Source organism: Mesoplodon bidens, assembly GCF_964165515.1.
Source record: "Mesoplodon bidens genome assembly, chromosome: 9".
NCBI classification, from domain to species: Eukaryota; Metazoa; Chordata; class Mammalia; order Artiodactyla; family Ziphiidae; genus Mesoplodon; species Mesoplodon bidens.
In genome coordinates, this window is record NC_138166.1 from 101,309,594 (window position 1) to 101,333,253 (window position 23,660).

At 48.2% G+C, this 23,660-nt stretch overlaps 1 protein-coding gene across 5 annotated transcripts in view; it reads right to left on the minus strand.

The window, feature by feature from the left end:
* The window catches only part of PRKAG2 (protein kinase AMP-activated non-catalytic subunit gamma 2), a 277,950-nt gene that overhangs the window by 44,611 nt on the left and 209,679 nt on the right, over window positions 1-23,660 (minus strand). For all 5 annotated transcript variants that reach the window (XM_081243576.1, XM_081243575.1, XM_081243579.1 and 2 more), the window contains one exon: window positions 18,716-18,785. In XM_081243576.1, coding sequence (XP_081099702.1) covers window positions 18,716-18,785 — 70 coding nt within the window. The remainder of the gene's footprint in view (window positions 1-18,715; window positions 18,786-23,660) is intronic.

Below are 23,660 nucleotides of genomic sequence, written 5' to 3' on the forward strand. Positions count from 1 at the left end.
TCCAATTTCAACCCAACCTCAGATGCCATCTTCTCCATAAAAGCAGTGAACATATCTGAGCACTCATTTCTGTGCTGTAACTCCAGGTACTACAGGAAATGACCTCATTTAATTTATGTCACGACCTTGAAGGCTGTGCCTCGATGTCTTCACTTGACATATGAGCTGACTGAGCAACGGGCCTGAGTTCAGCGAGTCGGGCGGTGCCTGGAGTGGGATTTGAACCCGTGCCCAGGACTCCAGCCCTCTTCTCATGGAAACTCTGCCTCTCAGTCTCCCCATGAACGCACGGGCCCAACAGACACCTGTGAAGCTACTGTCTGCGGGGCACTGTCCCCGTGTCGAGACACGGAGGGACGCAGCAGGCACACCTCTGTCCTCCCAGCTCACCAGCCGGCAGAGCGAGGGCACCGGGATGTGAGCCACGCGACAGGTGAGGTGCTGGATGGCTCGAGGTCACAAGGCAGGAGCCGACCCCGAGTCAGGAGGTCAGGAGGGAAGTCTGCAGCGACTTCTTCCCCTGGATACGCACGTTCTATCTGTACTTCTCATCAGTCGTCACTTTATGTCTCATTCATGTGATCTGCACAGCTCTGATCATCTTCTTCTTCCTGGCTGATAATTTCTTTGAATGGTCGGGATCTAACTCATTTACTGTGCTAATTAATTTCGTCGATACTGACTTACTGCATGTGGTCTCAGTGTGGGTTCTCCCAAAGCTGACCCCAAGACCAGGGGAAGTGAGACGGAAGGAGAGTCAAAAAGGGAGCTCAAGTAAGCAGGTCACAGCTCTGTGCAGAGTCGCAGCTGCTGGGGACCCCGGAGAGGCCGCGCACGGACCTCAGAACTGCCTCCTAGTCAGGAGCACCCTGCCCTCTCTGGTGAGGGGTTACCCTGGGGCATGACCTCTGACACTCCTGCCCTGCACCCACAAGCCCAGCTGCCAGAGAACACCCTCGGTCGGAGCTGTTCAAACAGGAGAACTTGGATGCAGGCGAGGCGCCCACAGCCATCCGCTCCCAAGAGCTTCCACTGTGCTAGAGGCTGGGGGTCCCTGAGGACCCAACACACATGCCGCTGCCTTGCAGGTACTACAGACCAGTGCGGGAGAGACGCTAACCGTCACTACACCGTCATGCGTGCTACCACAGGACAAGTCCGGGCTTACGAACAAGGTAAGTGGCAGTCAGTGAGTGGATGGATGGAATTTGAGTCAGCGTGCTTCCATTTTTCTCAAAACGTTTATCTCCCAGAAAATAGGAGTCTCGCACAGGAAAGAACTGGAATGCAGGACGTTCATACGACAGCCACATGGAAAGTCCTGGTCCCTCTCTGCCATCACAGCTCCCGCACTGCCAAGGAAGACGACTACCAGGCTGCTAAATGAGTCGTTTCCTCGAAGCCTATTCAGAGGGGACCTGTGCAGACACAAGGCTCAAAGGACCAGTGCAGGCAACCACACGTGTAACTAACATTTAACTTACAAAGTGCTGGTCAAATCCATTCTCCTAAAACGCAAATGAAGGACATCAAGGGGGAAACTATAATAAAATGTAACACTCCATCTCCCAGAAAGGAACCATTACAAGATAGTTTGTCTGTTAATTAAATCAAGAATTTTCATAAAAGGAGTGCACATTTTACAGATGTTAAACATCACAATACGAATATCTGAAATAAAATCTTAAAATACTATGGAAAGAAATATTTGAACTTTTAGAATTTTTAAAACACTGTAAGCTTTGTGTTAAACATATTTTTGGGGTAACATCTTAATTCGTCTGTTAATTTTTAAAAAGTTAAATAAACATTTTATTTTGAATAGCTTTAGATTTATATAGAGAAGTTGTGAAGACACAGCAGTTCCTTATACACCCCATACCAGATTTCCCCTAAAGATAATATCTGACGTTCCTCTGGCACATCTGTCACAACCAACGAACCATCACTGACACATTACTAAAAAGTTCACACTTCGATAGGGTTGCCTTAGTTTTCCCCTAACATCCTTTTTCTGTCCCAGGACCCCATCCAGGACAGCACATTTAGTCATCATGCTCCATAGCCTGCCCTAGGCAATGACGGCTTCTCAGACATTCCTTGTGATTGATGACCTTGAGTACTTGACCTTGAGGCCCTGACCAGGAGTACTGGTCAGGCATTCTGTAGAATGGCCCTCATTCCGGATTTGCACCATGTTTTTTCTCACGATCTCAGTTTTGGGGTTTGTGTGTTTTAGCAGGAAGAACAGAAGGTGAAGAGCCTTCACTGTATCTAGGGTACCTGCTGTCAACACACCTCATCACCTGGATCACCTGGCCCAGGTAGGATCTGTCGGGTCCTTCCCCTACAGGGACTCTTCCCCCTCTTCCCACACTGCAGTCTTGGCAGGGAAGTCACGGTCCACCTCCCTGAGGGCGAAGCATCTGCCTAAATTACAGTAAATCCCCTACATGTGAACCTTCAAGTTGAGACCTTTCAAAGAGGTGAATGTGCCTTCGCATGTCCAGTCACGTAAGTTAGTTCATGTGTCTGGCGTACACTGTCACGAGTGTGCATCCTCGACAAGTGGTTGGGCTCTTGTGTACTTTACCGTACAGTACTGTATAGAGTACAGGAGTACAGCATCTTTATTTCAAGCTCAGGGTGTCCAGAAGCAAGCGTAAAAGCAGTGGTGATGTAGCCGGTACCGCTAAGAAGTGCCACGCAATAACGATGGAAACAAAAGTGAAAATAACTGAGAGAGTGGAGTGAGGTGAAAAGATGGTAGACATCGCTCATTCTTGTAAAATGAGTCGTTCAACCATCGGCACGATTCTAAAGACCAAGGACAAGATCATGGAACATGTGAAGTCTGCTGTGCAGACAATAATATCGAAGAAGCGTGGAAAACTGGTGGAGGAGATGGAGAAACTTCTCAGTGTGCGGATGCAGGACCAGCATCAGTGTCGAGTCCCGCTCAGCTTAATGCTGATTCAAGAGAAAGCTAAGAGGCTTTATGAAGACTTGAAGAAGAAACACGGCAAAGAATCAGAGGGCGCATCTTTTAATGCTAGCCGTGGCTGGCTTCATCGGTTCAAGGCTGGAGCCAACCTTCACATCGTAAAAGTAAGTGGCGAGGCAGCGAGTGCAGGTACGGTAGCTGCCCAAGAATTTCCTGAAACGCTTCAAGAAATTATTGATGAAGGCGTGTATTTACCTGAGCAGGTTTTTAATGTGGGCGAGACAGGACTGTACTGGAAAAGGATGCCAGACCAAAGTTACATCAGCAAGGAGGGAAAGTTGATGCCAGGCTATAGAGCAGCAAAGGACAGGCTAACTCTGTTGTTTGGTGGCAATGTTTCCGGTGATATGAAGCGGAAGCCTCTCTTAGTTGATCACTCAGAACCCAAGGGCCCTTAGAAACACAGCCAAGGGCTCTCTTCCTATTGTGTGGAAGAGTAAAACCCCAAGGCCTGGGTTACACAGGCCATTTTCCAGGACTGGTTTTCCACCACTTTATCCCGGAGGTAGAGAAATACTGCTCGGAGAAGAACGTCCCATTCCACATTCTTTTGCTGCTCGACAATATGCTCCAGGCGACCCCCCACCCATGGATGACTCGCATCCCAACGTCAAAGTAGTGCATCTGCCACGGAACACTATGTGGCTCATCCAACCTATGGACCAGGGAGTTAGAGCGACTTTCAAGAAATATTATTTATGTCACACTTTTCGTCAGGCAGTAAAGGAGACTGACGAATCAGGAACAACCCTGCGACAATCTTCGAAGGACTATAACATCTACAGGCCATAAAAAAAAATTGACTTTGCCTGGCATGAGGTTACGGCCATCACCGTGACTGGGGTTTGGAAGAACCTTTGCCCACGGTTTGTTCATGATTTTCGTGGATTTGAGAAGGTCTCCAGCAACTCAGTGACCCTGAGCAAGAAGCCGGAGGCAGATCTGCAAGAGGACGACTTCACTGCACTCCTTGCTGTGCAACACGAGGAGCTGACTGATGAGGACCTGATGGAACTGGAGGCCCAGAGGAAGGACGGAGAGAGACAGAGGAAGAAGAAGTAACTGAAGAACCAAAGAGATTCACGACGCAGGAAATGGCAAGGGGGTTCTCTGCATTTGAGGCGGCACTGGTAGTTTTGGAGGCACAGGACCTGAACGTACAACGAACAGTACACGAAGGTTGCAGCAGCCGTTCAGCAATCCAGTGCCACCGTGTCATCTATGATAAGAAAAAAAGAGCTGCTACCCAGACATCGCTGGATCGTTTTTTCAACAGGGTAGATAGAATTGAATCCAGCAAGGAACCGGAACCTGTGCCATCCACGTCAGGCGTGAGGGAAATTGCAGCTTGTCCTCCATCTCCTGTTGCTGACGATCCTTCAGCTCTACCGTCTCCCACCTCCTCCCCCTCCTCCAGTCAGTAACTCTTCTTGCCTGTCACGCGATGCCAGCCCCTGGATGCCAGCTGTTGTATGTACTACTGTACTTTTCATGGTACTGTACTGTAAGATTAAAAATGTTCTTTATTTTTTGTTTTTAATGTATTATTAGTGTGAAAAGTATTCTAAACCTATTACAGTACAGTACTATACAGCTGATTGTGTTAGTGGGGTACCTAGGCTAACTTTGTTGGACTTACAAATTTAGACTTACGAATGCACTCTTGGAATGGAGCTCGTTCGTATGTAGGAAACTTACTGTACTTGGAACGTTTCTGTAGAGGAGAGCTGTCTGTCTGTCTGTCTATCTCAGTATGGACTCACGGTATCTATCCCATACTCTGAGTCACAATCCAACAACCATGTCAGGATCAGTGCTCCAGCCGGCAGGGTCCACCCCGATGACGGGGCTGTGTGTGAGGCACGGCCCACGTTCTCCTGAGTCGGCTGGGACTGTGACTCCCCGCCAGGCCCCCCAGGACTTCCCTGCTCACACCTGCAGCCCCCAAGCCAGCAGGGCGTGGAGAGCTGGGCCTTCGGGGTCTTTGCTGTGAAGGGGGTCTCCCTCTGTTCCCTCTGGAGCATCGCCAGCCCCCAGGTGGTGAAATGTGTGCCCTCAACCACTAGCGGCTTACATCAGTGTGGTACGTTTGTTACAATTATTCAATTGCCTTAGTTTCTATCCCTCCAGGACAGCACCTCACACGTAGCCCTGTCTCCTTGGGCTCCTCTTGGCAGTGACAGCTCTTCAAACCTTGACCTGATGGTCTCGGTAGTTTTGAGGAGTATTGGGCAGATACTCTGGAGGATGTCCTTCGACTGGAATTTGATGTTTTTCTCATGATTAGCCTGGGGTTCTCAGTTTTGAGGTGGATCTATAACACTATATTTTTTTAATGTAAAAAGCTTGACCAAGCAAAGCAAAATGACACTAAAATGTATTTTGGGTCATGATAAGGCTAGACTATTACTGATGCAATAACATCAATAACAAAAGTGTTAGCATTTAAAGTCAGGAAAATAAAGTAAAATACTATAAAAATGTCATTGCTTCTCTACATTTGGTGAAAATTTTGATGAGAGCACCACTTGTATTATTTACATTATGATGAAGACTCATATTGTATCTGAAGGAAGAAACGCATTGAAACAGAAAATAAGAGTATCTGGAGTTAAACCAAAAAGGAAAAACACCCCAAAACCCCCCAAACCATTCAACAATAACAGGTTGTTTGGAATAAGTTATTAAAATTCCTGAGAAGGCAAGTTCAACCTCTCGTTATTCTAAAGGTAACTGGGGCTAAGTAAGTATCGCAGTGTCCCACTACTGTTGGGTTATTTTATCCGTCCCCGGGGAGAAGTGTAACTGCAGAGTGTCACGCTGGCACCTGAGCCACTGGTCTATGAAAGCCACCCATTGTGGAATGACGTTACACCATCCAATCACACGCTAACCCAGCATCATCCAAGGGAGCTACTGAAGAGTACTGCTGGGAAGGAGAAAGTATATGTTAAAGTGTTTAATCTGTGAAGGTCAACAGAACAACTTGGGAAATGCAACATCTCAGTTTACGTGCAAACAGTTGTACGCTCTAACCAGGAAGGCGTGGCCGAGTGTTTCTCTCCCTGCAAGCAGATCTGGTCACACACCACCCTCGACAAGTCCTCACCGCAGCGCAGCACCTCACACGCCGTGGCCCCGAGTTTCACACCCTGGGATCCCGTGGACACTTCCTTTTCAAAGGCAGCTTCTGAACTCTGGGCCCATGTCCTCGTGCCTGCCTCTACTGGGTGCACGGCCCAGGTGGCCACTGGACTCCTACCTGCCTTCCTGTATGGGCTGAATGGTGACCCCCACAAGATATGTCCACCGGGAACGTCAGAACGCGGCCTTATCTGGAACAAGGGTCTTTGGAGACAAGGTCACCCTGGATTATCAGGCTGGGCCCTAAATCCGATAACCAATGTCCTTATGAATGAGAGCGGACACAGACACAGGAGAAGGTCGATGGAGGCAGAGATCAGAGTGATGCTGCTACGAGCCACGGGACGCCTGGGAGCACGAGAAGCCACCAGAAGCCGGGACAGAGGCCTAGGACAGATTCTCCCTGGAGCCTCCAGACGGGACCAGCCCTGCGGACCCCCTGAGCTCGGATGTCTGGCCTCCCGAGTGTGGGAGAATAAAGTTCCGTTGTTCCAAGCCACGGGGTTTGTGGCACTTTGTCATGGCGGCCTCAGGAGCCTCCTCCGTCTTCCAAGTTCAGTTCACAGGCCCTGTGCACCTTCCCTAAAGGCCCTCAAGGCACCAGCACCCCTCCACTGTGAACACCCCCGCTAGCGCTTTGTGCGTGACGCCCTTTCGGAGCCCTGATGCGCCTTGTGCCAAAGCTATAGATCTGCTTTAGACGGCAGCTTCGGGGGCAGCAGACGGGTCCCCAGCAAGTTCCTCACGGGTGTCAGGACACGCTCATGCCTGCTATATTGTATGTCACTGAAAGACACGTCCATGAAAGGCAGGGGCCATGGTAATGATTCAATCCCCATCTTAGAGGGGTGAGAGGTATTCTAAAACAACGTTTACACGTTGCCCAAATGTCACTAAAAACACCCCAACCCAAGAAAACTAACTCCTTATTTCCAATCCTGTAATTTTAACTTAACGTAAGACGTTTCATTGTAATTCCACAAAGAAAAAGATTATCAATAGGTTAGTTATTTTAAAATGTCTTTTGTGCTTTATTCTATGCTTAGAAACATAAGTTTACTATATTCATATAGTATCTTTTCTTTTTAGAAAACCATTTAAAATAGTTAAGCAAGAAATAAGCAAAAAGGGGAATATGGAAGTTAAAAGTATATGGAAAAGATTAAACTCTCATATACATACGTTTTCTTCAAGTACTTAGAAACATGATTAACAAAGTCAAAGCTTAAATATAATTTTACAGGACTTTCAAGGTAGCAGAATAAATGGAGTGCATTAGATTTTTTTCCTTTCCATGCTTTTTGCATCTGGTTCTGTGTGTGCTGGGGGCAAAAGTGTCCACTGAAGAGGGAGATGCATGTGCTCTGCTAGATAAGGGGGCAAAGAGTTACTAAGAAAGAAGGAAAAGCCTAGGTAAGTAAAGGCACAGAGCTTCCCCAATGAGACAGCTCAAAGTTAGTTGCAATAAATGCCTAAGGAATGTCACAGACCCGACAAGGCTGTGACCTTGAAATGACAGTGATCTCCATCCATTTTTTTTTTTTTTGGCTTTATAACAAATTTAATCAGTTATACATATACATATGTTCCCATATCCCCTCCCTTTTGCGTCTCCCTCCCACCCTCCCTATCCCACCCCTCCAGGCGGTCACAAAGCACCGAGCTGATCTCCCTGTGCTATGCGGCTGCTTCCCGCTAGCTATCTACCTTACGTTTGGTAGTGTATATATGTCCATGCCGTTCTTTCACTTTCCATCCATTTTAAAATGGCTTTGGGTTTAATTCTGTGAACCACAGCCAATGTTTCCTCTTTTTCAGGAAACAGAACCCAATTACTGTACTAAGCCAAAGCAACAGAGAGGACCAGGGTTAACTCACAGGGATCCAGCCCCCAGCGCCAGCAGGCCTGCGGGGTAAGGAACACCTTGATGACAGTGATGCCAGGAACACCACACGGCCACCCCAGCCTGCTGCTTTTTTTTAAAATGTTTTTTTTTTCCCTGTGGTAATAAGTCACATAATGTAAAACATACCACTGTAACCAAATTTAACAGTAACGTTCAGTGGCACTAAGTACAGTCACACTGTTGCGCAACTCGCACCACGATCCACCTCCCGAATTTTTCACCTTCCCCAACCGAAACTCCGTCCCCATTAAACACTAACTCCCCACCCCCCCCACCCCACCCCCCCGGCCCCTGGCATCTACCAGTGCACTTGCTGACGCTATGCTTTGACTATTCTAGGTACCTCGTATAAGTGGAATCAAACAGTATGTGTCTGCACCTAATGCTTATTGGAATGCATTTCTAAGGTTAACTTAATACATGTCCTGTGAACAGGCTGAACCTTCTTCCTGCACCCCGCCCCGTGCTATACAGTAGGCCCTCCCCAGCCATCTGGTTCACACACAGCAGTGTACAGATGTCAGCCCTCACTTCTGTCAAACACGCTTTCAGCAATTTAAAGGAGTTTCCTTCTCCCTCTAGCTTAATAAGGATTTTGTAAAAGGAACATATGTTGAATTTTATCAGTTGCTATTTCAGTATCTACTTAGATGACCAGAGGTTTCTCTCCTTTAATCTGCTGACATTAACTCCTCGGTGGATTTCTTAACAAACTGCAGCCCTGCATTTCTAGGACAAAACCTTGTTTGGTCACAAGAGACTGCATGGCTCATCCTGCTGATGTTTTTGTAGGAGTCCTGCCCATATTTTAAATGCTAGGTTAATCATTTGTTTTCGTCATGTGCTATCCTCTGGTTCTGATGTCAGGATCGAGCGAGCTTCACAGAAGGAGCTGGGAAGCCGCCATCTTTCCCTAAAGCCCTAAAATAATTCAGATGACCTGGGCCTTAACTGTCCCTTGAAGGTTTTACAGAATTTACCCACCAACAGGCTGAATACCAGGCCTCTTCTGCAGCAGGGGCAGAGGAAACGTGAGGACCTTTCATTACTTAAGAAAACCCCAAAGCCTTTATTGAGATAATTCACATCCATACAGTTCACCCATTTAAAGTGTACAATTCAATTAATTACTTTTTACTTTCTTCTGTGGTGACTGATGAAAGGGATCGTTAACCAAGAAAATATGAACTTGTAAAATTTACTCAATAGTGACTGAAAAGATTTTTAAGTATGTTGATATAGTTTGACATATTCAGATTTCTTTTAATGTTATTTTCTAGATCTCTGCATTTATAATTAAGAAGCCCCTCGTCTTTCTAACACTTTGCGTTTTCACGCACTTTTTTCCTTGCACAGACTTGACACGGGTTTGTCCACCTGACTGGTCTTTCCCGAGCGTTAAGCTTTTGCTTCTGTTGAGCAAAGACTACTGTCTGATTGCTGTCATTTCAGTAGCATTCTAGAGGGGAGGGGAGAGAAATGAACACACGCAGCAAACCACGCTGACGCACAACGTGGCAGCCCAGCTCAGTGCGTCAGGCGGGTGCGCCGAAGACGGGCTTGTCACCTCGTCCCCACCCGCGTGCTGCAGTTTTGACATCTGGACCCAGTGCAGTTCGGACACATCCTGACTCGTTTCAGTGACCAGCGCTTAAGCACATGTCCGTAAAGGCACGCACATCTTTGGGGTTTAGCAATGCAACGGATCTTTCTGCTGTGGGGCCCTGGCTGCCTCTAATACAGCATGTTATCGTTCTTACAACATGGGTAAGTGCTGTTCAAATCAAACTACGAAAAGTGATTTGCAGAGTAAGGCCCTAACAATATACGATCCCCTGAGAAACTCACGGGCCTGGGTCCTTTCCTCAGGTACATCAGGGAGCAGGCCAGTCTTCTCCAACGGGGACTCTAGGACTTGCAGGGTCCAGGGGGAGCAAGTGTAGGAGAAAGAACAGGGCAGACCTAGACCAAACTGTATGAGAACTGTCATCACCTTCAGTGTGACGTTGAGCAAATTCCTTCATCCCCTTGGCCTGAATCTCTTCATTCGTAAAATGGGGATAGCACCATCTTTCTTGCAGAGTGATTCTGAGGAATGGGGCTAAATAAACTCAAACATTCAATCACAAATGCTGTCAACTGGGTGGTATGTACGATATTCACACGGGGAAAAGTCTGACGGTGCAGACACCGAAGCCATCACTAGCCAAATGGCTGTCGCCGGAAGACGCACTAATGGTGGCTTGATTTTAAATTTATGCTCAGTTGCCTTTTTGGTCCTTTCCAGGGTCATCATCATAGTTATACTTGTGGAGACTGCACTACACAGCAGGTACTCAAGTGACTGTTACACTCAGGTTGCTTAATGCATGTATAATCCTATTAGCTATAGGAGCTATTATTGTTTCCTACTTACACCTGAAGAAACTGGAGCTTGAAATAACTTGCCTAAGGTCTCCCAGCTATTAAGTAGAAGAAATGGGACTCCAATCTGGGTCTGACTCGTGTTCTTAATTACACGACACTAATTATATATGCAGCTTAAGGGCGGGGACATGCCACATGTGTAAGCATCAAAGCTACAGGAGTCACTGTGAAAAGAGCCAAACAAAGGTAAAAATAAACACGTGAGAATGCGGATGTGGAGATTCTTGAGGAGGTCTTAATGAAACAACTACACATTCCATAGTATGTAGTCTATAAAATAACAATTTATTGGTAGCAACTTACTGTTAGAACAAATGATCGAGGTACGACCTAAGATAAAATAAATCAGGTATTAACAAAGTTCAGAAACCTCAATGATGGACATAAATTCAGATACACAGGAAACAGCTCAAAGTGGGACAGAAGCAACAAATTAAAAGATTTAAAAGTGACTAAAGTTTGACCAAAAGGTTCCCAAATTAGTTTCCTCCCCCAAATGACTCTCCTTTTAGTATCCGAGTTAAGCTAGACTTCTTTCCCCCTGATATCAGTGCAAGTGCGATCACAGCCACAAAAGAAAGATCTAAAAGACTTTTTCCTCAGGCACCAGATTATGCAAGCAAGTCCTCACGTTTCCATCCGCTGTTACTGCCTCTGAGTTGTTCAGCCGCGGGACACAGTCTATTCTGACCTCATGCTTAGGAGGAGAAGCCTCGGTGCACCTGGGAGGTACACGCGGGTCACCTTACAGCTGCCTCGTCACTGCTCCTTGATTAGCACGCATAAACTTGGGAAGTGGATTCCCTCTCATTGCCTTAAGTAGAAATGCCTTATTTCTTTACAAGAAACAACATTAACCACTGAAGTACACTGAGCCCATGTGCCAGAGTAAAAGGTAAAGCTCCAGAAAATACATGTGTTCACGTATGTGACAAGTATTTATTGAAACTAGGTCTTAGTCACCATCATATCTTTGAGACCTGGCAAACAGTTACGTTTTCAGTCCCCATCCTCACAGAGCTTCCACGATGGCAGAGAAACATGAATAAATGCCTTTCACCTTAACAGCTCCATCAACCATGAGGGATCATGAGATAATATGTGAAGGCCTGTCTGGGGCTTCCAGGAAGTCAATTTTCCCGAGGAAGTGACATGTAGGCTGAGACCTGAAGAAAACTAGCAGGTGGCCAAGAGGACAGGGAAGAACAATCCAGGGAGAGGGAACAGCCTGTGCAAAGTCCAGCAGGCAAGGAGGAACAAGGCCAGGAGGAGGGAGGTGCGCGGTGAGGTGGGCAGAGGGAAGAGGGAGGTAAGTCTGGGCTCCAGCCTAAAGGCAAAGGAAAGTCAGAGAAGGCTTTTAAGCCTGGAAGTGACACGATCAGATACATGTTTTTAAAAATATCTCTAACTGGCGCATGTAAAGTTGATTGGAGGGGCCAGAGTAGATGCTGGAGAGACGAGGCTGTTTAATAGTCAATAGAAAGGTGACGACGGCAGAGACAGGTAGGTATTCAGGAGGTGAAAGCGAGAGGACCGACCGCTTGGGTGTGGGAGAGTGAGGGAGCCATAGCTCAACGTCATTCTTGTTAAAAAGCAAAACAAAAAACCAGGTGAACGTGGTAGCACTTACTGAATCAGGTTGGGGGGGGGAAAAGAGGCGCGAGGGAGAAGCAGGGGGACAGACCAGAGAGACGGTGCGATGACTCAGGCAGAGACATCCAATAGGCAACCGAATACTCAGAAGGGAGATCTGGCTGCAGATATCTATTTGGGCATCATCAGTTATTAAAGCATCATGGTAATTAAACACTGGGCAACAGGCAGGTGGTAACTGAAGCCATGGAAGTGAGGGAGACTGCCTAGGGGAGGGCACAGGAGGAGAAGACAGGTGGCTTTGGGAAGTGCCAGGAGCAAGCCCCACAGCTGATGTTCAAACGCATGGCTCGTGAATTAGCCCTCACTCCACCTGCTACTACAAACAAAACAAAACGGAAAGGGAAAAGGGTAAGAAAGAGCCCTCAAGGAAACCACGAGCGGGCAGGTTTGAGGAGCACGCCAGGAGTGCTCCGTGGGAGAAGGCAGCAGAGGTCATCCCTGGTGACGCCTACGAACAGCTCAGAACGAGAAGACGACTAAGTGTCCACTGGAGTTTGCACAATGGAGCCGCGAGTGACCACCTCAGGGAATTTGGGTGGAGTGGTGGAAACGGGCTGAAGAGGGAATGGGAAGCGAGGAAATGGAAGAGGGTTTCCAGATAAGGGATCATTTCGTGTCGGTTACGAAGGCCGGCTCAGCGCCTGGGCTGCAAGTCTAAGGCCTGTGTTTGAAACCTGGCGACCCCACCTTCCCAGATATGTCCCCCGTGGTCACTTATTTAACCTCTCACCGTCTTAATCTCCTCCTCTATAAACAGGGAAGATAAAAATATTTATCTTAAGAGTTGTTTTGAGGATTAGACGAGATGAACATGAAGGATTTATAACAGTGCCTCAATATACTTAACACACGCCGGCTACTATAATCATAGAAAAAGGACAAAAATTCTTCCAGTTTCTTCAAATAAATTCCAAGTGCTTTGTGGTAGCACAAATTCCCACTTTAAAATTCGCAGGTAAAATGTAAAGGCACAGGGGTCCTGGCATAACAACCTTGCAAGGGTTCTCTGCCTACCCCATGCAGAGCTGTAGGGTGGAAACACCCCGGCCAGGGAGCAGACAGCCTGACTGACGCGCTGGCCTGGACTCCTGCCAGCTGCCTGCTGGGGCCGCCGAGGGCTCACCAATGAGCAGGCAGAACCCGTCTTGAGCGGGAAGGTCGTGGAGGCCCCTTCATCACCGTGGACATGACTCAGCGCGGCCTTGGTTCCTGGTGACTTCCCAGTTACTTGTGAAGCCCGGTGGCAGGTCCCGCTTTTGGATCCTCAAACCCTGCTGTGCACTCCCCTCTTGTGTAAAATAGTCAGGGGTCTTAACATTTCAGATAACAAAACCTCCGCAGCCTATAAAACAACTACTCTATCTTATCAAATCTAAGATACCATCAAATGTGAAGCCTGACTTTAAAATGTGTACCTAAAGTCTGTTAAAAATGGCAAGCTTTCAAATACGGGGTCAGCCGGAGCAGAAAATGTTTAATTGTAAATATTTCATAAAGCTGTAACCATTTTTATAAACAAGAAACAATAAACCTCTTCTCTAAGGTAAGTATGCAAACTCAGCAGGGAAGGAAAGAGTCTGGAAGATAGATTCTCAGAGCCTTCTAATACTACGAGACGATCGGCCAGCAACCAAGCCGCGATCACAAACCCGTCACCACCAGAGGTCAGTACCCCTCACACTACAGTCAATAAGCCAAGTGGGCCCAGCTGAGCCTCACTGATCAAAGCTGAGTGAGAAGGGGATACTTTAAAAGGTTCCACGAATTCACAGGAAGACATTCTCCCTTAAGTAAGTTAGAGCAGTGTTTCTCAAACGTTTTTTCATTATCCACCCCCCCCAAGCCTTTCTATACATTCCCCCCTCAACTGTCCTACCCCCATGAAACTTTAATACCACAGATACACTGTCTATCCATCCAGGGGCCCTTTGGAGAGCCAGAAACCACTGTAATAGCTAAGATTTTTTGTCCCCCAACAAGAACCAATGTTTGCTCACTTCAGGGCAATATCCTCCAGTTGTGAATGAACAAGTTAGAGTGAATGCACATGTAGAGAGGTTGCTGGTTGCTTTAGGTCGTATTTTCAAGCTGGAAGGAAAAGTACAAGTTCATCAATGCTGGGCTTTGGTCTACCGAGAAAACCCACAGTGACAACGACAACAAAACAAGCAAGCAACGCGCCAAGAGACAAGGATTATTCAAGAATACAGCCACTTCATTACAGAACTGGGCCTACAAGTCCAAGGCCCTTGACTGAAGAATAATGCTCTCCCCTCGCTTGTACTTCTTAACCCCCACCTCTTCCCTATTTTTGATCGTGCACACTAGCTTGACCCGTCTTGCTAGGAAAATGAGTTTGGAGGCAAGTTCTGAAAAGCTTATCCTTTGGGAAATGCCTTGAGGAAGGTGAGGAAGGGACAGCTCGGACAGAAAGGGCCGCCTGGACTGAAGGAAGCAGGCAGGTGGTGAGGGGAGAGGGGACAGGTGACTGGGAAGAAGTGGGATGGACCAACCACAGCGACTTGCTGAAAGCCCGAAGAAACTGGAGAGTCTGCGACAGCTGGAATGACAAGACGGCAGCGATAACACAGGTAGTTCCCAGAGGCCGTAAAGTTCTTGATGTAGCGCCAGAATTACAGATTTATTAATCATGAATAAATTTCTGAATACTCATCTACTTGAGAAAGCACTCACTGGCTGCGTTTAGGTGCTTACGAAGGTGCTGGGCCCTGTGGTTAAATAAGTTCAAGACGGTTAATCTTAATAAAAACAAACAGGTGTGGCTGATATAATTAAACACTTGAAACGCAAACACAAAGTGACTGCTATGGGCCAGGCACTGCTCGCATCACTTTGCAGACACCGAATCATTTCATCCTCCCATCGTTCCCATAAAGGAAACAAAAGCACTGAATGTAGTCACTGAGATACCAAAACACGGCTGAGCACCCACGACGTGCCACCGTATCACCTGCTGGGAAGAGAAAGATGGATTATGGAGAAGTACAGAGGGCTTTAGGGAGCGGCCTCGGAGAGGGTGAGACTTGGGCTGAGCCGTGATGTAGTAAGGTTGGCAGGTGGAAAAAGGGAGCAAGAGAAGGTCTTACCCTCCAAAGGATGTAAACCCTCAGGCACCGAGACCATGAAGGGTCACAGAACAGGGGTCTGGCTAACTCTGCTTGTGGGCCAAATCTGGCCTCTTTCCGTAAATAAAGTTTGACTGGAACGCGGCCCTGCCACTTGGACCGCGTTGCTGCTTTGCTGCTGCACGGGCAGGCTGAGCAGTCTTGACAGGGACAGAGACCAAGACCATCTGGCCCTTTACAGAAAAAGTTTGCCCGTGTCTGTTCTAGAGCCTTATTATTCATCGCAGGGTCTGTGAAGCAGCTGCAGCAGCACTTGGGAGCTTAGCAGAAATGCAGACTCCCAGGTTCCACCCCAGACCCACAGAATTAGAATCTGCCTTTTAAAAAGCTCTCTGGCAGGGCTTACGCACAGAACGCTCTCTGATCATTGGTGTGTACGGCCGGGATGAGGCGGTGAGGCTGCGGATGAAGAGAAGTCTGCATGTATTCTATATACAGACCCAGGAAAGTGGTAAAGGTTTTCCCGTGAAGGAGTGGTGCTGCAATTCACGCTCTGGAAAGGTCCCTCTGTCAGGGTGCGATGGTAGGAAGGAGTGGGTGGGCACTTGGTGTCAGAACCCAGGCAAAAGAGGACCTGGACAACACATGGGAGACAGAGGCACAATTTCTTCTTTCTTTCCAGAAGCAAATGAACGTTTTAAGAGATTATGCCAACTTCACTAATGCCTTTCTAACGAACAGAGTATCTGTTAGAATTTATTAGGAAATAGGAAAAGACTTGGTAACAAAAATATTAGCGGGCTTCCCTGGTGGCGCAGTGGTTGAGAGTCTACCTGCCGATGCAGGGGACATGGGTTCGTGCCCCGGTCCAGGAGGATCCCACATGCCGCGGAGCGCCTGGGCCCGTGAGCCATGGCCGCTGAGCCTGCGTGTCCGGAGCCTGTGCTCCGCAGCGGGAGAGGCCACAGCAGTGAGAGGCCCACGTACCGCAAAAAAAAAAAAAAAAAAAAAAAAAAAAATTAGCAATCACGTGTTTCCATGTATACCAAATGCATCCCCATCTAAGGAAAGCGTCCAGATCGCAATGCACAAATGATGACACCAAGTGAATAAGAAGGAAGCTGGGAGATTAAGCGAGGACCTATTCAACAGCTATGTATCCATATTATGTCGGCTGCTGACACATGAGCTCACAGGGTGCTACTTAAAGGTGTAATGTCCTACTGTTAGGACCTATTGTTCCCCCGAATAAATGTAAGATTCTGCTTGATATTCAGTTTTCCCGTATTTTGGATGAATAAGCAATCTAAAGTTCAAAAGAAACAAAGCAGCACTTTAGACAACCACGCCAACACTACCCCTTCCAGCTTGGCTAACAGCTTCCAAGCAACTGCTTTTTAACATTTTGCCTTCTTAAGAATCTAGAAAAATTTGACAGGGTTATTTGTGTGATTCAGTATGCTTTAAAGTAATGACAGCAATATAGATAAAAACAGATAGGTGAAAATGGGAAATTCCTTTTCTTAGATGCTTAGGTTTAGTATTTTATATTCATTCCCGTGGCAGAAACAATGCAAAAGAAATAAGGCATAGAGGTATTTCTCAAATATCTGCTTTGAGAAATGCAACATAATTAAATTCATAAATCTCAAGTAAGGAAAAAAACCCCATCAAACCTGTACTGAGAAAAATCTCTATGGACGATTCATTAATAAAAAGCTTAAAAAGTCCATGAGTTCAGTACAATGGTAAATGGCACTTAAACAGTAACAGTAACTAACATGTACTAAGTGCTTACTGTGGATTTACATTGTACTAAATACCATTACATGGATTATCTCATTTAATCCTCAAAATACCCCGATACTAGCTCCACCTTATGAATGGGAAAACTAAGGCACAGGGAGGTTAAGTAGCTTGTCCAAGGTCACACAGCTTAATAAGAAGTTAAGATACGCTCTGAAGCTGGGCCTGTGCTCTAAACCATAACTATGGCACCTCTCCAATAGCATCTGCTCTCTACTTCCCTTTGCCCCCATGTGAATCTGCAAAATGATTAAATGCAATGGAGTCTCATTGTTATTTACTGAAATCAGGGACAAAGAAAACTCTATGATTTAGATATTCAAAGTCTTAACGAAAGGGGGGCACACCATACTGCCCTGTGGGCAGTGCCCCAAGTTTGACCTGCAATATAATAAAATCATGGAATAATGAGGTGGATTCGATTCGACACACTGGATTATTTTTCAGTAGGACAGTAGGACAGAATGCAAATTAAGCCCTAGTAAAATTCTGAAATGTATCATGTAACTGCTTGTTAATAATAAATATGGCGGCAGACTTTTAATGATAATTACTATGAACACGACCTTCTGGCTAACATGTCTGTGAAATGCGGAAACTCTAAAACATAAAATAAACGTAAGCACTGGCCTGATACTGTCGGCTTAACGTTCTCATATTGGTTGTGCATGCTTATTTAAGTAACTGCCTGACTGTAAATAAACGGAACTATTAAAGTAAAGTTGGCAGAGGGCACAGCATCCACATGGCACATGCTTTGTTCCAGGAGCTTTATTCCATCAATACTCTTGGAAAAAAGAGAAGTCACTAAACGAATAACGGAAAAACCCAAGATAGTGTGGAGGTCTTTTAAATTCCTCAAATTGTCAAGCATCTTATACAAAGTTCTTTTTAGACTTTGAACTCATCATATCTCATTTTAAATACTAATTCTGCCAAAGAACAAGCTCATTCCCTTCAAATTTTAACAGTTTCAAAATAAGATCCAGGTAAACGCTCATCATAATCCACGCTAAATATTCATTTTGCCAAAGAACAAACTCATCCCCCCACATTTCAACAGCTTCAAAATAAGATCCAGGTAAGAAGAAGAAAACGGGGCAGGAAAAGGAAAAAAACCGAGCGAGCGAAGGGAAGACAGAAACGATGGAACGACAGGATCACCTGAACTCAAAACCAATTCGCTAAGCCGCCACCGCTTTTCCTATTGAACTTTCCCTATCAAGACGAGAAGACACACCCTGCTGGTGGTATTTTCACAAGTACAGATAAGGGAACCAGTGTGTGTTATTTAAAGGTATGGACCATAGGCATAATCTGGGGGTTACCCTTAAATGTATGGTGGCATCCCAAACAATTACTACGGCACATCACCTTGCTCTAATTCCAGTTCGGCTTGTAAGGACAAAAGGACCGACCATCCGTGTGGATGGCCGGGTTGCGGGCTCCCCTTAGAACCCAAAGAGATTTCGCCACCGAAAGGCACCCGCGGCCACTGCAGACATGCTCTGCCGGCTCCGCGTCTCTACCGCCAGCCCCCGCAGGGCGCGCCGCCCGGAGCCGGACGGGCGGTGGGCGGCTGGGTCCCGCGGCCTCCGGGGCGTGAACCCCGTCTGTCCCCGCGCCCCGGCCCCTCCGGGCCCCCGGCGTAGACACGGAAGCGCGTTCCAGCGGGTGGCACTCACCTTCTTCTTCCAACTCGAATTTCTCCAGCATGCCGGCTTCCGCGGATCCCGGGGCCGCCGCCAGCGCCGCCTGAGGAGGAGGAGGACAGGGATCAGCATGCGCTCGTCCGCGCTCGTCCCCGGCCGCGCGGGCGGGGGCGCGGGGACGCGGGGGGGGTGGCGCGCGGGGGCGGAGGGCGGGGGTGCCGGGGATACAGGGGCGCGGCGGAGGCCGCGGGGGGCCGGAGGGCCGGGGGGCGGTGGTGAGAACGCGGGGGGCGGGGCCGAGGGGCGAGCGGCCAGGGGACGGGTGTAGGCGGGCGAGCGGTTGGGGGCGCGGGGGCGCGGGGGGGCGGGACGAGGGGGACTGGGGGGAGGCGCAGGGAGGCGGGCGGGGAGCGTGTGGGGGTGGGGTGGGGTGGGGTGGGGTGGGGTGGGGTGGGGGCGGGGGCACGGAGGCGGTCTCTGCGGCTCCGCGGAGCGCTCCGGCCTAGCTCCGCGCCGGGTCTCTGGGAGGAGGGGCCTCCCGGGCGGCTGGCGGGGCGGGGGGCGGCGCGGCGCGGCCCGGCCCGCCCGCACGGCACAGAACGGGCGGCGCGGCCCAGCCTCCGGCCCACCCCTGCCCCAGGCCGCAGGTGGCGCGGGCCGCGGCCTAACCTGCCGCCCCTCCCCGAGTGGAACGGCCCGCTCCCGGCCTCCCCCCGGCGCCTCGCGCGTTGGTATGGACCGGCGAGGTGGAACCGTGGGACGAGGACCCCGAGGAGCCAGGGGCTGGCTCGCTCGAGGGCGGCCGGGGCGCCCCTCTGGCCGCATCCCTCCTTCCCGCCAGGGCCGCCGACCGGCCATTAGCAGAGGCCCGTTTTCTCATCCTTGCCTCGTCCTCCCATCCCACCTCTCACATCCGCTCACCTTCCCCCGCCACCCACGGCAGCGCGTCCCTGCAAGTTTAACCTGCGCAGGTGTAGTCTCGGCCAGCCCGGGGGTGGGGCACGAGGGGAGCGCTGCCAGGTGGGGGTGGGGTGGGCGGGGCGACGTGCCAGGGAGAGGGGAATGAAGGCTGCAGGACCCCAGCGGGAGATGACCCCAAAGGCGGGGGGCGGGGTGGAGGGGAGTGGGTGAGGGAACGATTGCTTGCTTTTCCTTCTAAAGTTTAGACTAAATTGCCCATCCTTTTCCCCTAATAAAAATTTTGTTCTGTGGAATATACGTACTGTAGATGCACTGTGTCGCTACCAGTTTTACCCAGCCATGGAACCTTTAACGTGCTTCCTCTCTTCATAGCCCATTCTCTTCTTTGGGGAGCCACTGCCAAAAGCACATACAAATCTAAATCTGGTCCTGGCCACTCCTGTCACCCTGGATCTGGGTATCTGAGACTCTCCAATCGCCAACTCAGGTTGGCAGGCAGCGAGGCTGGCAGCTGAGAGCTTCCTGGAAGAGCAGGGTAACCAGAGAGGGGACAGGCACCCCATTCCGTGAGGCTCTCCTGTGTTACAGGCAATGACTGCCCCAGGTGCAGGGGGCCCTTAGCTCACTGCAGAGTGCAAGGGCCCTGATAAAGAGATTAGCTCCCCAGCGCTGATTAAGGCTGTGAAGTCCCGCCCCCACCAAAGGAACTTGGTTCTGTCACTCTTGCAAGCCTAGCCTGGAGGAGGAAGTACTTAAATTTCCTTTATGCTTTCTTTTTGCTCTGTCATCTCAGTTGGGCCAATACCCAAGTCTTTTTTTTTTTTTTTTTGGTCACGCCATGTGGCATGAGGGATCTTAGTTCCCCAACCAGGGGTCAAGCCCATGCCCCCTACATTGGGAGCATGGAGTCTTAACCAATGGGTCACCAGGGAAGTCCTGCCAGTCCCTAAGTCTTAATCTTTGCCTTAAAAAATGTGGGGGGAGGAAAAGAAGACAGAACTAATTTTGTAAGACATGGTGGTTAAAACCCTCAGCTGTGTCATGCTTAACAGCAAAAGACTGAATGCTTTCTCTCTTAAGTTCAGGAACAAGGCAAGGATGTGTGCTTTCACACTGTTCTTAACATAGTACTAGAAGTTCTAGCCACTGCAATAACGCAAGACAAAAATAAAGGCATGCAAATTGCAAAGGAAGAAATAAAACCATCCCTATTTGCAGATGACATGGTTGTCTTCATAGAAAGTCCCAAGGAATCTACTAGATAAACAAATCCCAAAACACCAAAACTAGAACTAATGAGTGCAGCAAGTTTACAGGATACAAGATCAACACACAAAAATCAATCACATTTGTGCTGACAATGTTCATGCTAACAATGAACATGTGGAAACTGATATTAAAAACAATATTATTTATGATGACCACAAAGAAAATTAAATACTTAGGTATTCACTTAAGAGAACATGGACAGGGCTTCCCTGATGGCGCAGTGGTTGAGAGTCCGCCTGCCGATGCAGGGGACATGGGTTTGTGCCCTGGTCCGGGAAGATCCCACATGCCGCGGTGCACCTGGGCCCGTGAGCCATGGCCGCTGGGCCTGCGCGTCCGGAGACTGTGCTCCGCAACGGGAGAGGCCACAACAGTGAGAGGCCCACGTACCGCAAAAAAAAAAAAAAAACCAAATCCACCTGCCAATGCAGGGGACACAGGTTCGAGCCCTGGTCCGGGAAGATCCCACATGCTGTGGAGCAACTAAACCTGTGTGCCACAACTACTGAGCCTGCGCTCTAGAGCCCACGAGCCACAACTACTGAGCCCACGTAGCTCAACTGCTGAGGCCTGCACACCTGGAGCCCATGCTCCGCAACAGGAGAAGCCACTGCAATGAGAAGCCCGGGCACCGCAGCGAAGAGTAGCCCCTGCTCGCCGCAACTAGAGAAAGCCTGCGTGCAGCAACAAAGACCCAATGCAGCCAAAAATAAGTAAATAAAATAAAAACTCAATAGTAGAAAAAGAAAACAATCCAATCAGAACATGGGCAAAAGATATGGAGACATTTCACTGAAAAAGATAGACAGATGGCAAAATAAGCACATGAAAATATGTCCAACATCATTAGCCATCAGGGAAACGCAAATCAAAACCACAATAAGCTATCACTACACCCCTATTAGAATGGCCAAAATAAAAATAGTGACCACACTAAATGCCAGTGAGGATGCAGAGAAACAGAATCACTTGTGCATTGCTGTGGGGATGCAAAATCATACCACCACTCTGGGAAACAATTTTGCAGTTTCTTATGAAACTAAGCTCCCAACTGCCGTATGACACATCAATGGCACTCTTGGGCATTTATCCCAGGGAAAACGAAACATGTTCACACAAAAACCTATGTATGGCGGGGGTGGGGGGAGATCTTCAACATGGTGGAGGAATAAGACATGGAGATCACCTTCCTCCCCACAAATACATCAAAAATACATCTACATGTGGAACAACTCCTAAAGAACACCTACTGAATGCTGGCAGAAGACCTCAGACTTCCCAAAAGGCAAGAAACTCCCCACGTACCTGGCCGTGTGGCTGACATGGTCTTGGTGCTCCAGCTGGGTGTCAGGCCTGAGCCTCTGAGGTGGGAGAGCCGAGTTTAGGACATTGGTCCACCAGGGACCTCCCAGCCCCACGTAATATCAGTTGGTGAGAGCTCTTCCAGAGATCTCTGTCTCAACGCTAAGACCCAGCTCCACTTAACGACCAGCAAGCTCCATTGCTGGACACCCCATGCCAAGCAACTAGCAAGACAGGAACACAACCCCACCCATTAGCAGAGAGAGGCTGCCTAAAATCATAATAAGTTCACAGACACCCCAAAACACACCACCAGACACGGTCCTGCCCATCAGAAAGACAAGATCCAGCCTCATCCACCAGACCCCTCCACCAGGAAACCTATACAACCCACTGAACCAGCCCTACCCACTGGGGGAAGACACCAAAAACAACGGGAACTACGAACCTGCAGCCTGCGAAAAGGAGACCCCAAACACAGTAAGTTAAGCAAAATGAGAAGACAGAGAAATACACAGCAGATGAAAGAGCAAGGTAAAAACCCACCAGACCAAACAAATGAAGAGAAAATAGGCAGTCTACCTAAAATGGAATTCAGAGTAATGATAGTAAAGATGATCCAAAATCTTGGAAACAGAATGATGAAAATACAAGAAACATTTAACAAGGACCTAGAAGAACTAAAGAGCAAACTAACAATGAACAACACAATAAATGAAATTAAAAATTCTCTAGAGGGAATCAATAGCAGAATAACTGAGGCAGAAGAACGGATAAGTGACCTGGAAGATAAAACAGTGGAAATAACTACCGCAGAGCAGAATAAAGAAAAAAGAATGAAAAGAATTGAGGACAGTCTCAGAGACCTCTGGGACAACATTAAACACACCAACATTCGAATTATAGGGGTCCCAGAAGAAGAAGAGAAAAAAAAAGGGACTGAGAAAATATTTGAAGAGATTATAGTTGAAAACTTCCCTAATATGGGAAAGGAAATAGTCAATCAAGTCCAGGAAGTGCAGAGAGTCCCACACAGGATAAATCCAAGGAGAAACATGCCAAGACACATATTAATCAGACTATCAAAAATTAAATACAAAAAAATATTAAAAGCAGCAAGGGAGGGCTTGCCTGGTGGCGCAGTGGTTGAGAGTCTGCCTGCTGATGCAGGGGACACGGGTTCATGCCCCGGTCCGGGAGGATCCCACATGCCGCGGAGCGGCTGGGCCCCTTGAGCCATGGCCGCTGAGCCTGCGCATCTGGAGCACCTGTGCTCCATAACGGGAGAGGCCGCGGCAGTGAGAGGTCCGGGTACCACCAAAAAAAAAAAAAAAAAAAAAAAAAAAAGCAGCAAGTGAAAAGCAACAAATAAAATACAAGGGAATCCCCATAAAGCTAATAGCTGATCTTTCAGCAGAAACTCTGCAAGCCAGAAGGGTGTGGCAGGACATATTTAAAGTGTTGAAAGGGAAAAACCTACAACCAA